This window comes from Microtus pennsylvanicus, chromosome 4, assembly GCF_037038515.1.
Source record: "Microtus pennsylvanicus isolate mMicPen1 chromosome 4, mMicPen1.hap1, whole genome shotgun sequence".
Lineage (NCBI taxonomy): Eukaryota > Metazoa > Chordata > Mammalia > Rodentia > Cricetidae > Microtus > Microtus pennsylvanicus.
Genome location: NC_134582.1, coordinates 97,502,633 through 97,518,911, shown reverse-complemented (window position 1 = coordinate 97,518,911; position 16,279 = coordinate 97,502,633). Strand labels below are relative to the sequence as shown.

Sequence of the window (16,279 nt, the reverse complement as noted above, 5' to 3'; positions counted from 1 at the left end):
GGATCATAGTTCCTAATCTGACATCACCATAGCCAGGTGGACAAATATCCCCAGGATCTCAGAAACACTCCAATCCAAGGTTCTGACCTCTGTGGGCATCAGACATGCAATTAGTGCACAGACATACATGCAGACAAAACGTTCACATACATAAAATACATTACTTTAATTTAAAGTTAAAGAATGTAAGGCACCTAAGGTGCCAAATTTGAGGAGGACTCTCATTAGTTGTTCAAATACACTGTGCCCTGTCCAGGGATGGAGGACACGATGTTCTGTGCAAATTTGCCTCCATGTCTGTTTCTGCCATTTGACAAGGAGAAGTCCTCCAATGGAGCAGTATATACTCCAGCATTTGCGAAGGTCTCTTCTGGAAGTTAGCACCAGGATTGTGTGTCAGGGTCTATGCTAGTGCAAACCTAACAGGACACCTGGAGCCAACTTCTTCACAGCTGAACCTCTTGCATGGAAGGAGGCTTGTAATCAGCTACAGCTTCCGGGCTCTTTTGGCTCCCTGGAGAAGTTTCTCCCTTGGTGCCCTGTCATTCAGAGACCCTAAGCTTTCACTGTTTTTTTTTCCTTTCTCAGGGCCCAGGTGTTCCCCACCCCCACCCATCCCCAGCCAGCAGAGGACAGAGCTGGATGAGATCTGGTCAGGTCACTGTCTCCACCCTTGGCTTGGGGCTCTGAGATGATGTCACCACCCTGCAGTGAATAAAGAAGCTTCCTGAACAGGGTAGGCTGCTAGACTGCACTCCAGGAGCATCAAGCCTTGAACACTGCACTTGGAGGCTGTAAAGGAGACAGGTAAGAATGCCTGGCTCAGTCCAAGTCTATGGGACCAGCAGAGTCCATGTTTAGTAGAACCAGCCTGAGTCGGGGGAAGGAACTCCAGGAAACGAATGTTAGTAAAAGTGACAGAGGGCACGTGGTATCTGGTGGCTATTCACATAAGAAAATTCTCTAGAAACGCAGTTGGCCATTGGCAGTGAGCCTGGGCTTAGTGCTGGAATCCTGACGCTGTATTGATTCATCTCAGTCAGGAATAGGTGCTGCTGGGTCTCAGTGGTTTTCTCCATTGTCTTCTCTCCTTTTTCCTCTCTGGTCCTATCACCGAGCCCATTTGACTACCTCAGCCCTCTCCTCAAGTATCTGTGAATTAACTCCTTTCTTCTGTGTGCTCTAAAGGTCAGCTGGCTTGCTCCAATCTGAGCTCTCCTCATTCCCTCCTTAAAATAAGTGATCCCATGTTAACTGCATGTGACCTGGATGTTCATGGCTATTTTCTTCTTCCTTTCCTCTCTCTTCCTTCTCCTCTTTATCCTTGACCTCACCATCTTCACAGAGAAAAGCTAGACTGTATGGAAGGAGACTAGAGTCCCTCTCTCTCAGCTGTGTCCTGTGCGTGCAGTCCTGAAGATCTGACCTTCTACCTACCTACACATATGGGACAGATGCTTGTTTGGTCTGCTGCCGTGACCACACTTAGATAATAACCTTAAAATTGGAAGGACTGTGACTGAGAACGAATTTGTAAAATCCAATTTTATGTTCTTATAACTTTGAAATGAGAACCAAGAGTAGAGTCCCAGATTTCCCTGAGTCAGATCAGTGAACCTCCAGCGCTGTACTGAGTACCATTTCTCCTTTGCCTCCAGACTCTGCATCATGAACACTCTGTCTGAAGCAAACGGCACCTTTGCCATCCACCTTTTAAAGATCCTTTGTCAGAACAACCCTTCGAAAAATGTATGTTACTCTCCTGTGAGCGTCTCCTCTGCTCTAGCTATGGTCCTCTTGGGGGCGAAGGGAGACACCGCAGTCCAGATATCACAGGTAAGTTCCCTGTCACCTGACACCCATTTCACATACCTAAGAGCTACAGAGAAGCAAGGATAGGAATATGCATAACCAGTTTCATGGGACAGGGGCTAAAATGAAGGAAGAGAATATTCTGCAGTAAGACTTCTTTAAAGCAATGATTTTTTCATGAGTAATGACTTGATAAGGTCTCAAAATTGTCTCCAGACTTCACTTAGAATATGGTGCATAAATAGATTCATGGTAGGTATTGTGGCAAGGCTTTAAATTCCAGCTTCTAAGGAGATGTAGACAGGATGATCACAAGTTCAAGGCTACCTGCACAACTTAGTTCCACATGAGGTTTGTCTGTATTTTTGTGTAATGCAAGGAGGGTGTTGCAATTACAACTCAGTTGTAGGACTCCTGGAGAATGTTTAAGGCCTTTTGTTTAGTCCCAAGTACTTCAGAGAAAAAAAATGACAAAAATATTTGAAACACAGATTTCTTAGATCTAATTCATTTTTAGAGCAAGAGAGTTTGTAACAATTTATTAGAAAGTGAGACTAATACCTGCTTTTAATTAGTTTGATATCAATTGTCTTTACATCGGAATCTCATATCCTGCCTTAAACATCTCTTAATTGCTTGCAAATTCTGTTTACAACCAAAATTCTTCATTACTGATGTCATACTATTTCATTGTTTTCATTCACAGACACTTGGTTTAAACACAGAAGAAGACATTCATCAGGGCTTCCAGTGGCTTCTAAGAAACCTGAACAAGCCAGAAAAAAAATACTTGCTTAGAATGGCCAATAGGATCTTTGCAGACAGCACTTGTGAATTACCCCCAGTAAGTTGAATCAGTAGAATGACATCAATTGCTTTGAAAATAATTGTTGCTATAGAGAAGGATCCCAGAGATCTTGAGGAAATGAAGGGCAAACTTTTAGCCAGAGCGATTGTACAAATCTATAAGACCTCCATTTAGAAGACTGAGACAAGACAGACACGCGCACTAGGACAGCATAGTCTCCATAGTGAGACTCGACTCCCTAACTTTGACCAAGACCAAAATTCTATAACGATACTTTGAAATATTTTAAATCTAATTTTGTATAATTTTTATTTATTCAGGTCTGGCTATTCTCACTTACAAAGGCCTAGTACAAAAAGATGCTTGTTCTTTAAAGTGATATCTACACTCATTTTAGTTTTGTTCTTTAATGTCTTAATATTCAGAAGGTCAGGTTCCTTGCAGACACTTTATTTGCCCATGTTACCTTTCTGAACATTTTCTCTCCAAAGACCTATAAGGAGTCCTGTCTTCAGTTCTATCACTCGGAGCTGGAGCAGCTGTCCTTTGCCAAAGATCCAGAGGAGTCCAGGAAGCACATAAACACGTGGGTCTCCAAACAGACTGAAGGTCAGAATTTCAAGTTATTCACACCCCACATTCTTGTCCTTTCCATCCACCCCTCTCTCTTCTTCCTTCCCTCCTCTTTCTTTTAACTTCCCTTCACCCTCATGGACTAATCTCATGTTATTTCAGGGAGTCAAAGAGATGCAGACTCACATCATGCTATGTGGTATAATTTAGACCTTAGTGAATTCATGGAGGTTTTATTCAGACAGTTAGATTTGAAACATGGGGTTATTTGTATATTTCTTTCTTTTTAAAAATGGTTTCTATTTATTTTATGTGCATTGGTTTTTGGCTACATGTGTATCTGTGTAAGGGTGTTGTATTCCCAGGAACTGTAGTTACAGACAGCTGGGAGCTACCATGGGGGTGCTGGGAACTGAACTTGGGACCTCTTGAAGAACAGTCAGTGCTCTGAACCGCTGAGCCATCTCTCCAGCCCAGTTTTGTGTATTTCTTCAGGACAGAGGGATGATAGAAATGTCATGAGAAATCATGGGCCTGATTTCAAGTTGAACAGCTTACATTAGAAGACAGGGGTGGTCTGGGGTGTTGACAGGTCATATGATTCCACCATGGAGATTCATGTAGAAATCTTCCTCATAAGTCTTCTCTGGGCTCCCTCTTCCTAAGGTCTGTATTGCCCCGCGCCCCCCCAACCATTATGTAGAAGAGGATACCTGTTTCTGATTTCACCTTTCCTGCCCCAGATCCCTCACTTACATGTGGTGAAAGCAGCCTTGATTTCCATTGAAAATACTCTATCAGGGCTGCTCAGCTACATTGACCTAAAGGAACTTTCCATTGGGTTAAGCCGTATTTGTTTCTATTTTAAAGATAACTGCTTGAGAATTGGTCTCACAGATCTTTGAGAGCATTGTCTGATATTTAAACCATCCAAACAGCTCTATCCCAATAAGTACATTCCTATTTGTGCTAACAGAGTGACGATAAGAATGAGAATCTTTTCTTAAAGACTCCGCAAATATTTGCCCATTTTTTTTGTTAGAATCTTACCTCTTCTACACTTTTGATATTATAAATGAGCAGGATTCTCTTGACCATTGATGGGATCTCCCTTAATGGAGAAGAAGGGAATCTGTTCTCTTGCCTATGTTGTTTCTTTCGGTGACGGAGAGTGTAGAATAGTAATAGCTATTCAACAAACTACTTTCTGCCTTTGAGTCTCTGACATGTTGTGCTATGCTAGAATTGGGCATGGCCATGGTATTCTAGATAAGACTCTGTATCTAACATTAGTGTATTACTCCGTGATCTCTAGAGGAACAAAATGAATATATAAAACAGATGGGATTTAAAAGATTGGCATATAAAATACAGGCTGATGAATGTAGGGGGGATGGCCTTGGACTTCACAAAGGGCAGAGTTGCCTGCCCTCTCTTAAGGAGTAATCCCACAACGATCATCTGCATGTGGTGTGTTTGAGAATCTGGGAGCATTTCCATTCTCTATGAGCCTGAAGATCTTATAAGACTCGGTTTGGCATGGAAAGCCTAGAAGATTCTAGAAAGCCACCAGTCTTTGTCCACATGAAGGCCAAAGTTCTGAGTCCCAGTGTCAGCTAAAAACCATAGGCCTGGGGCACAAAGAGCATAGATGCACTCATCAGCGAGGGCTGAAGGCAGGCAGGCAAAAGCAGTGCTGCTTCTCCCTCAGTCCTTTAGTCAGGGCAGCACAGGAAGGCATTGCCCACTCAGGGGAGTGTCTTCCCCCTTAGTCACTTTCCTAGGAAATGTCTCCACAGGACTGCGCAGAGACATGTCTCTTAGTTGATTCAGACTGTCAAGATAGTACCCACCAGAGCATCCAAGGTTAAACATTAGTCCCCGGGGACCCCTTCCACATTTCTGCTTCTTTATTCTCCATCCTGGAGTCACTTTTTCTGCTTTTTCCAAACCTGCTTTCTGTGAGAGACTTGGAAATCATTCAGCACCCTCATCTTCAGGATGGTCATTCGGTGCACATGGTCTCCAGTCATGCATTAATGCTGGCTTCCTGTTTTCTTTTGTTTCTTTTTTTTTGTAGCAAATTTGAAAGTGATTCTTGAATCTGCCCAGATGTAATATCATCTTATTTCTCATGCGTGTATAAAATGAACCTGAATGATGTCTCTGCTTTTTCAAAAGGGAAAATTCCAGAGTTGTTGTCAGATGGTTCAGTTGATTCAGAGACCAGGCTGGTTCTTGTCAACGCCTTATATTTCAAAGGAAAGTGGCATCAACAGTTTTACAAAGAAAGCACAAGGGAAATGCCCTTTAAAATAAACCAGGTAAGGAACAGTATCCAAAAGTTCATGCCAGTGTGTCAAAGAACTTGCATGGAAATGTGTAAAGGTGAGTGTGTAGCTCTGGGGTTCAGTGGTAGATATCGCATGTCTGGTGGGTGCTGAGCTTGATCCTCAGCCTAGAAACATGGAGAATAGGAAGGCACATAAAACCATTAGAAACTAATATTTTTGAATGCAAGGTTAAAATATAGAAAATTGATAGGAATATAGAACATTAACGGCCTATATTATTTTTCATCCTTTTGGGGGCAATTTCCACTTTTGACAATTTCTTGTGTGACCATTGCTTCTACCTCTCTCTAAACTAAATTTTCCTTATGTACAAAAATGTCAGATATGACTTCTTATATTATATTAGTATAATATATAGATGAAGCATGATACATAGTAGAAGGCTGTTTTCTGAGAAGATGTATCTGCCTGCAGTATCATTTACACCACTATGGAAATATCCCAGTCTAATGTATGAAAACTTTTCTTTTAACTACAATTGATTATGCCTCCTTAGATACAATGACTGACAATAGTAAATGGTGAAATCCTATTTCTGGTGTGATAGTAGCTGACTTTCTATTAGTGAAACAAACTATCTCAGATAATCAACTTTAAGTAGGAAATATTTAATGGAGCTCATGATCCCAGTAGTTTCAGTCTGGGTCAGTGGGTCCAAGAACTTAGGGTTTCAGTGGTACAGTACAACATGCAGTGAAAATGCATGGTGGTGTTTGGTCACCTCACAGCAGTCAGGAAGCAAAAGGAAGAGGGGTGCATTGTCAAAATCCTCTTCAGGGGCAGCCCCTCTCCAAAACCTAACTCTTCTCTAATAGGCCCTGTGTCCTAATGGATTGTTCAGACCCCAGTAGTGTGAACCTGTGGACAATGGCTTTGAAACATGAGACTTGGTGGAACATTATTGGCCCAACTATGACTTTAAAATATTAATAATTGAATGACACATTTCTCCTGCTGGTAACATATGAGGTTTCCTAAATAAATGTCTGCTAGGTTGCTGTTTTGTTAACTGGAGACAAACCAGAGCCATTTAAGAAGACTGACGCTACATGGAGAAACTGCCTCCATAAGATTGGCATTGAGACAAGTCTATGGGGCACATTTCTTAATAATTGGTGTGGATCCATGCCACTCTGGCTAGTGCCAACCCTGGGCAGGAGGTCATAAACTGTATAAGAAATCAGGCTGAGAAATCCATGGGGAACAAGCCAATAAGCAGCACTCCTCTATGGTTTCTGCCTCAGCTCCTGTTCAGAATTCCCTCAGGGAGGGAATGTGCCCTGAGAGTTGTAAGAAGAAGAACCCGTTTCTAACCAAGCTGTTTTGTTCAAGGCCTTTTACCACCACATAGAATCCTATCTACTACAGTTCCATATCTGCTTACAACAACTATTTTAATGAAAGCAGGAAGAGACTGGTAGACTTTAACTAAGTGTTCACTGGGTCATGATTAGTGTTGTCATTGTGAGTGATGAGAACACTGCTGGCATTAACTTCAGCTCATTTGGAAACCTTTTGACCTCTCTCAATAATGTATTTTATGTCCTGGGTTCATCTGTTCAGAGTGAGAAAAGACCAGTGCAGATGATGTATCAGGAAGACACATTTAACCACGCCTACGTGAATGAAGTACAGGCACAGGTGCTGGTGATGCCCTATGAGGGCCTGGAGCTGAGCTTTGTGGTCCTGCTCCCGGATGATGGTGTGGACCTCAGCCAGGTGGGGCAGGAGAGGTTGTGTTATTCGAGACTCTAAATTTTTTCTAGAAGAGTCCAGTGTCTGTTCTCATTAGACGATAATTAATTCTTTTCATCTTGGCAACTTCATGGAGAGTGGTTGGTACTAAAAGACTGAGCTTCGAATTGTGTCCAGGCACAAGGTTTTAGTGTTTTGAAGACTCCTATTGTGGGTTGTGTGACTTTGCCATATATTATAACTTCATCACAAGGATATGATATGATGATCACGATCTGATAGGATGAAATGAGAGAAATTCAGGCAGCAAACTTAGCATAGTGCTTGGAAAATAACACCACTCTGTAAAGAGAACTTCATCGTGACCCTTGTTATTATTTTATTTTAAAATATTAGAACATAAAATATACAGAAAAATAATGCACTTAAACCTAACAAAGTGGAAGAGGAGGAGCTACATCTGCAGATAGAAGAGTCAGGCAGATCATTATGGGACTTCCTGCTCTTCCTTGCAGCTAGATGCACCACTATATGACAGCCAGACTCTGAATGGAGGGCAGTGCAGTGTGAAAGATCTAAGGGGTCTTTGTAATCAGAACAGATTCCCTGGCTCTTCTCATCCAGCTCCCTAACAGTGGCATGGCATATGTAGTGTTAGTTTTTCATCACTGATAAAATGCCTAACAAAAATAACATTGGAGGGGAAGGATTTATGTAGGCATACAGATTTAGAGAGCTCCTTTCAAATTACCTGTCCGCATTTTACAGTTCCATTGAGGCAGGTGCATTTGGCAGACATCACAGGCCTTTTAGTAATCAGGAAGCAGAAAAATAAGAAGGGACGAAAAACCAAGGACGTCCTTCATAGGTAACCTCCAGGAACTGCTTCCTTCATTCTTCTAGATCCCCCTGATGCCTAAAAAAGGTACAAAGAGCTGCAGAGCAAGCATTTACTATGAGAGTCTTTTGAGAAATTTCACATTTAAGTCACACAACCCACAAAACACAATCTACCCTGAAATAGACCTCCCTTCCAGTGGGTTGAGGAGAAGGTGGCCAGGTCTTCCTACCTCTCAGGCTGATGGCCTCCATACCCATCAGGGAGCCGCACACTATCAGGACAGTGGGACACTCATGCTGTCTGGCCATGTGAAGAGGCAGTGCCCCATGTGGGATAATGGCACAGTCTGTGTGCAGGAAGTGACTATGAAACTCTGGGTAAGACCTCAACAGTGAATCTGACAGTCTCTAATTCTAATTTGTCAGGTGGAAAACAATCTCACCTTTGAGAAGTTAACAGCCTGGACCAAACCAGACTATATGAAGACAATTAATATGAAGGTTTTCCTTCCAAAATTTAAATTGGAAGAGGATTATAAAATGGAGTCCGTATTTCAGCACTTGAGAAGGATGGATGTCTTGCAAGGAAGCAAGGCTGATTCATCAGCAATGTCTCCAGAGAAAGACCTATGTCTGTCCAAGTTTGTTCACAAGAGTGTTGTGGAGGTCAATGAAGAAGGCACCGAAGCTGCAGCAGCCTCGGCCTTCATAAGTTATTTCTGTGCATGTAAACCTGACCTAACATTCCGTGCAGACCGCCCCTTCCTGTTCTTCATCAGGCACAATGAAACCAATAGCCTCCTGTTCTGTGGCAGGTTCTCCTCTCCATAGGCACAATTACCATGTCAGGAACAGTTCTCAATTCAGCATCTTGACAACTTCTGTAACGCTGTAAAGATGGGCATATGGTGGAACATGTTTCAAGGTGAGGGTACATTTCTCCTGGCACTCTGATCTTCAGATGTCCTCATTCATCTCCCCCTTTCCTGACCACATCTATGGCATTTGCCAGGTCTCAGGGTCACAGAGTGCTTTTGTTCCCTGTTATGTAAAACAACAAAAGAGGCAAACAATTCCACTAGGTAACCACAAAGTTGTCTATGGTGACCCTAATAAGCACCACACACAGTGCACAGACAAATCATGCCAACTATATACTCAGTGCTCTCCTGGCTCCTCACCTCCTGCCATCACTTGTCTTAATCTGTACTCATCATAGTGAACACTTCTGTGGATGATGACAGCTATTGCAGTTTTCCCAGTGATTGGTCCTTAATGCACACTTTAATATTACTTTTCTTTGCTGTCCACCAGTCACCAGGTATGTGCCCACCACTGTGCTAGACTTGGGGACAGATGCAGACAGTGTGGTCCTCTAACAGCTGGACTTTACTACTTTCTCTCAAATTATCTATCTGCCATGACAGCTACTTTGAACTACTATATTTTCTCCTTGCTGAAGTTATGATTTTGTAAACTATTGTTTTTCTCCACAAGCAATTGTACCAGTCAAGTTCTGTCACATCCTTAAAGACCATTTCAAAACAAATGTTCTAGAAAACATAAAAGTGAGTGAGTGAGGCAACCCAGAAAGACAAATATCATATATACTCACTCAAAAGTGGCTTTTAGACATAAAGCAAAGAAAAACAGCCTACAAATCACCCTCCCAGAGAACCTAGAAAACAGTGAGAACCCTAATCTACATGTGAATGAGGATCTAATCTACATGGGAAGTAGAAAAAGACAAGATCTTCTGAGTAAATTGGAAGCATGGGGACCATGTGAGAGGGTTGAATGGGAGGAGAGAGGCAGGGAGGGGAGCAGAGAAAAATGTATAGCTCAATAAAATTAATAAATAAATAAACGAATAAACAGATTCTTTAATATGTTCAGAACAAAACTTGTGCTCATGCTAAGTTCAATATAATTTTTTTTTTTTACAAAATGAACTTTATTTAGTCTCATGCATACGTTTTCAAGGTTAAGGCTAAAACAAGTAACTAAAACAACTAAAGTTTACTTAAAATCAGGCATACTTCAAAGATTGCCCTCAAAAATTATCAGAGATCTGCTGAATATGGCATTGGATATTTAACACTCTCTAACAATGTACAACATTTGATTCTTTTAACACAATCTGTTTCCTACCAAGTCTCACAAGATCTCATCAAGTTTGGGTGTATTTGGATGCTACTTTTCTGCACTGCCCCCACTTGGAGAAGAGCTGCTGGGTGCAAGAGGCTGTGGGAATGTACAGCAGTGACAACTAGTATTTAACAGGGAAACCCTCTTGGGGAGCCCCACTTGCCAAAGCCATAGGGTTAGTGACGATAAATGACTCGTGGTTTTCTGTCCATACCTTTCTCTGGTGCCACTATCATACCTCCGTAATAAGAGCAACTGTGGGGTTCTTTCCATAAGCATTTGGTGCTGTGCTTTACATTTACTGGGCAGACACATATCTATGGATAGTCAGGAAGATGACTTCTGCTCAATTGTATAATTCTGATGAATAGATATGCTCCTATGATACTTTAAATTACTTACACTGGCAAAGGATTCTCAGTCACAAAGACAGCCTTTACACAGAGAGCTAACTTTAGATTCCAAAAGAAATTCAAGGCAGGCTATTTGCCCCTGAAGATGAATAACCAGTTACCCAAGGAATCAAACAGAACGGTTGAAGGTCTCAGGCTACAATCCATAGTTAAATATTCTGTTGATAGGACAAAAAAAAAGTCATACTCACACCCTAGACCAAAACATTCTGTAGGCAAACCACTTTCTGGGTGGAATCAAATTTTATCTCCTTAAAGAAACTGGAACCTTAGTTGGATCCTTAGACTTTTGTTTGAGGTAGAAAGGTATCTACTCCTCCATTTCTGAAATACAAGGTCTATATATTAGCCACACCTGTTGACAATAACCTTGAGAGAGCAGAACTCTCTGTTCTGAATCTAGGTGGGACCTTTTATTGAGGTAGAAACACAATAACCTTGAAGAAATAGAAGTAAGTTCCAAATCTTGACTTTTGGTCAAGGTGGAAATAGGCTCACATTTTTAGACCTCCACACTTTTCCAGAAACTGGCTATCAAAGCTCAATTTGGTATTGAACTACTGAAGTCCAGCAGTCAAAAAAGTTGGGATCAACCTACTCCTGGACCAAGCAATACCACTCTTGGGAATATACCCAAGAGAGGCCCTATCATACAACAAATGTATATGCTCAACTATGTTCATAGCAGCATTGTTTGTAATAGCCAGAACCTGGAAACAACCTAGATGCCCTTCAATGGAAGAATGGATGAAGAAAGTATGGAATATATACATTTTACAGTATTACTCAGCAGTAAAATCAAGGACTTCTTAAATTTTGCACACAAATGGATGGAAATAGAAAACACTATCCTGAATGAGGTAAGCCATACCCAAAAAGAGGAACATGGGATGTACTCACTCATATTTGGTTTCTAGCCATAAATAAAGGACATTGAGCTTATAATTCACAGTCCTAGAGAAGCTAAATAAGAAGGTGAATCCAAAGACAAACATATAGGCATCATCCTGAATATTAACCTTCATCAGGCGATGAAAGGAGACAGAGACACACATTGGGGCACCGGACAGAAATATCAAGGTCCAAATCAGGAGCAGAAGGAGAGAGAGCACGAACAAGAAACTCAGGACCATGAGGTGTACACCCACACACTGAGACAATGGGGATGTTCAATTGGGAACTCACCAAGGCCAGCAGGCCTGGGTCTGAAAAACCATGGGATAAAACCGGACTAGCTGAACATAGAGGACAATGAGGACTACTGAGAACTCAAGAACAATGGAAGTGGGTTTTCGATCCTACTGCACGTACTGGCTTTGGGGGAGCCTAGGCACTTTGGATGCTCACCTTACTAGACCTGGATAGAGGTGGGCGGTCCTTGGGCTTCCCACAGGTCAGGGAACCCTGATTGCTCTTCTAGCTGATGAGGGAGAGGGACTTGATTGGGGGAGGGGGAGGGAAATGGGAGGCGGTGGAGGGGAGGTGGCAGAAATCCTTAATAAATAAATAAATTTAAAGAAAGTCCCATTTGTCTCTCCTAATCAACATGCCTAATTAAAATTAAACACCTCATCCTAGCATGGGGTTTCCCCCTTTTACCTTTATAAAGTGCCATTTTGCTATGGGCTATGATTGTTTCCTCTCCATTCAGAGGTAGTCCTTTATCCCCATCCTGGAACAAATACACTTGCCCCCTTTCCCATGTTCCCTGCCCCTTCTACCTCACCTGCTACCTTTTGTCTTTGTCTTTTATTCCTTACCCTCTGTCCCACTGTCCCTCTGGGGGACAAATAAATCTCCTTTGCAGTGAGAACTTGATCTTTAGGGTCCTGAGTGGATTCTGTTTCTAACAATGATGCTATGACTAAGATATTGGCCTATAGGATCCCTCCCTTGGCCCAGTTCTTGCACATTCAGACCTTAAGGTGCCAGCCTTCTCCGAATTGATGAGTTTTGCCCTAAACACCCTATGTTCCTACAGCTGATGAGCACATTCTGTTCAGTTCATTGTAGCCAGCAAGCTTTCCTTTCTTTTGGTGAGTACACTGCTGGAATCTGGTGAACAATTCCTAACCATCCCAAAGCTCTGTTGACAGATCCAGGATTCTTCTATACATACACTGGGCTCTGCCTCTTGGTGATGGAGCCTGGGTGACAACCTCTGTCCTTCCTTCCAGATATCTCTGTTCTTTGCTTCTTCAGAGAAATGAGAATGCTCTGTCTCTTGACTTTGGCTCACCAGTCTCCATTGGAAATAGAAAGGCTTTATTCACTCAAGAAACTCATTGTAATGGTGCACTTTAGCACCCAGCAATAACTTTGGTGCCTGAATGTGTCTCTGCTTTTTTTTTGTCTGCTCCAAGACCTCTGTGTGACCCCTTCACACTCTGAACTATTACAAATAATGTAATATTTCATCTCGTATTTAACCCTTTGAACGCTACAGGAATACTGACTGCCAGGAACTCTGTGCATGCCAGCTGCTACACTGCCTGTGCTGCCATGTCTTTCCACATCCCAACTACATATAGCCCATGGTGCTGAGGAGCCCACCTGAACCAGTGTCTCAGCCAAGCCCCTATTGCTACCACTGCTACAGTCCCCATTGTCCACAGGTGCCCCCACTTTCCTTTCAGATCTCCTGACCTACAGTAAAGCTCCAACACCACCTCTGATTCTCTCCACCCATTTGGCATCAGTCCATACACAGAGCCCCAAGCATTCTGCATGGGCCCAGTCCAGTCTAGTCCAGTCCAGCTTGGCCTGGAGAGGAGGCGTCAATGCTAATCATCAGCAGAGCATACCACTCTATCCGAAATTTCTTAACAACATCAGTACTCCAGTTTCTTGCCTGTCCCTCCAGGAAAAGCAGCTTCCATAGGCCTATGCTTGGCTTTCATGAACATTTCCTCCTCTGTCCTTCAAGGACTCTGTGGCCACATGCCCATCCTTCAACTTCCTCCTTAGTTCTGTAGCTTCCTTAGACTAGTGTAGAGCTACTGAGATGTTTTGCCAATCTGCCTCTGGTGTAGGAGTTCCTTCTGTCAATGTGTTGCTTTCAATGGTTAATGAATAAAGAAACTGCATTGGCCCTGATGATGGGGCAGAACTTAGGCAGGCAGAGAGAACAGAACTGAATTCTGGGAGGAAGAAAGCAGAGTCAGAAGAGAAGCCATGGATCCTCTGCCTGAGACAGACACCAGTTTGAATGTCTGGTAAGCCACTGCCACATGGCAATACACAGATTAAAGGGAATGGGTTAAACTAATATGTAAGAATTAGCCAATAAGAAATTAGACCTAATGGCCAAGCAGTGATTTAATTAATACAGTTTCTGTGTGGTTATTTCAGGTGTAAGCTAGCTGGGTGGCTGGGACAAACAAACAGCCCTCTCCTTACAACATGCCTCCATAACTTTCAGAGTTTGTTCCAACTGTATCACATCAGTACTCCAAGCAATTTCTTGCCTGTCCCTCCAGGAAAAGCAGCTTCCATAGGCCTATGCAGGGCTTTTGTGAGCATTTCTCCTCTGTCCTTCTAGGACTCTGTGGCCACATACCCATCCCTCAATTTCCTCCTTAGTTCTGTAGCTTCCTTACGCTTGTGTAGGGCTACTGAGATGTTTTGCCCCCTCTGGTTTTCAGAGATTATTTCAACTGTATCACTCCTCAGTGCCTTCAACTCCTCCTTCTTGTTGCCATTACTCAAATAACCTCCATCTGGTTGAATTAAATATCCCATCCTCACCCTGAAACTAAACTTTCCAGCCACCCACCAACCTACCCAGGGTATGCTTAACGCCCAACGTTAGCTCTGCCTCTGCTGTTGCACTGTTACAGATGCCTTGCCCTCCCCCACTCCCTTCCAGAAGTCAAATTCTCCACTTTTAATTATGTTGTGGCTCTTCTTATCTCAAACCTCGCTCTGTCAGAGCCCTTGCCATTTTCCCAAATTATTACCCAATTCCTGTCCTGACACTGCCTACAGGTTAAACTGAGTCATACAAAGATAAATGATTTACCTGAGATTGACAAGATGTTCACTATAATTACTAGCAGAATGGTAATTCATATTTTACCCTTAATAGCCGTACTGTGACAAATATGAAAAGTAAATTGATGAGATACAAACCTTAGAACGACAAATAAATAAAAATAATAGAAATAATCAGACGCAAACAGAGGAATTTAGACAAGAAACTACTGAGTCACAAAATGATCAAACTGGAGAGGGGTGGCCTAACATGGTTAGAAAATCAACTTTAGGCTACCCAGTTACTATACAAGAACTACCAGAAAACAATGATCACCATCAACGGTATCAAGAAGTAAAATGGAATCCTATCGAAATATAAGATTTGAAGAGATTTATGAAAATGGTCATTTCATACAGTATGCAGTCACCCTATGTGAAGCAGTTGTTAAATTCACGGGGAAATCAGAATAGAATTTCCCTGAAGACTGGAAAGATTTGGCAACAGTGATATTGGAAGCTGATCTTCAGTTACAAAGGCAAACATGGTGGAAAGGGGAAGTTGGGTCATAGAACAATGAAATAGGGCTTGAAGTATTAATATTTTCCAAGATTAGTTTCTAGGTAAAAGTCAATGTGCTGAGTTACAAAGTCAGCTTGAATCTGTTAGTTTCACCTTGGTGCTATGTTTTTTAGAAGTTTTAAATGCTTGGGATTGGGATGAAGAATCAGAAAAGTGGGGTTGCTGAAGATCTTCTCCCAGTCAGTAGGTTGCCTTTTTGTCTTAGTGACAGTGTCCTTTGCTTTACAAAAGCTTCTCAGTTTTAGCATGTCCCATTTATTCAATGTTGCCCTTAATGTCTGTGCTGCTGGGGTTATACATAGGAAGCGATCTCCTGTGCCCATCTGTTGTAGGGTACTTCCCACATTCTCTTCTATCAGGTTCATTGTGTTCGGGCTGATATTGAGGTCTTTAATCCATTTGGACTTAAGTTTTGTGCATGGTGATAGATAGGGGTCTACTTTCATTCTTCTACAGGTTGACATCCAGTTGTGCCAGCACCATTTGTTGAAGATGCTTTCTTTCTTCCATTGTATACTTTTAGGTCCTTTATCGAAAATTAGTTGATCATAGGTTTGTGGGTTAAAATTCGGGTCTTCTATACGATTCCATTGGTCGACTTCTCTGTTTTATGCCAGTACCACACTGTTTTCATTACTGGAGCCCTGTAATAGAGTTTGAAGTAAGGGATGGTAATGCCTCCAGAAGATCCTTTATTGTATAGGATTGTTTTGGCTATCCTGGGTTTTTTGTTTTTCCATATAAAGTTGATTATTGTCCTCTCAAGATCTGTGAAGAATTTTGATGGGATCTTGATGGGGATTGCATTGAATCTATAAATTGCCTTTGGTAGAATTGCCATTTTTACTATGTTAATCTTCCCAATCAAAGAGCAAGGGAGGTCCTTCACCAACCCCGCGACAGACAAAGGTCTGATCTCCAAAATATATAGAGAACTCAAGAAACTAGACTTTAAAATGCTAATTAACCCAATTAAAAAATGGGGCACTGAACTGAACAGAGAATTCTCAACAGAAGAAGTTCAAATGGCCAAAAGACACTTAAGGTCATGCTCAACCTCCTTAGCAATCAGGGAAATGCA

At 42.0% G+C, this 16,279-nt stretch overlaps 1 protein-coding gene across 1 annotated transcript; it reads left to right on the top strand.

Annotated features, from left to right (window-relative positions):
- Nucleotides 1-1,662: 1,662 nt before the first annotated feature.
- LOC142848788 (serpin B9-like) lies at nt 1,663-8,913 on the top strand. Its single transcript, XM_075970965.1, has 6 exons — nt 1,663-1,836; nt 2,519-2,656; nt 3,112-3,229; nt 5,375-5,517; nt 7,111-7,266; nt 8,509-8,913. The coding sequence occupies exons 1-6, from the start codon at nt 1,669-1,671 to the stop codon at nt 8,911-8,913; spliced, it is 1,128 nt and encodes a 375-aa protein (XP_075827080.1). The 5' UTR covers nt 1,663-1,668.
- The last annotated feature ends 7,366 nt before the right edge of the window (nt 8,914-16,279 follow it).

Excerpts from the sequence above, each read along its gene's own strand:
- LOC142848788 (XM_075970965.1), top strand. The coding sequence starts at position 1,669 with ATGAACACTCTGTCTGAAGCAAACGGCACCTTTGCCATCCACCTTTTA. Across the intron at positions 1,837-2,518 it reads CCGCAGTCCAGATATCACAG|ACACTTGGTTTAAACACAGA; the intron begins GTAAGTTCCCTG and ends TTTCATTCACAG. Across the intron at positions 3,230-5,374 it reads GGTCTCCAAACAGACTGAAG|GGAAAATTCCAGAGTTGTTG; the intron begins GTCAGAATTTCA and ends CTTTTTCAAAAG.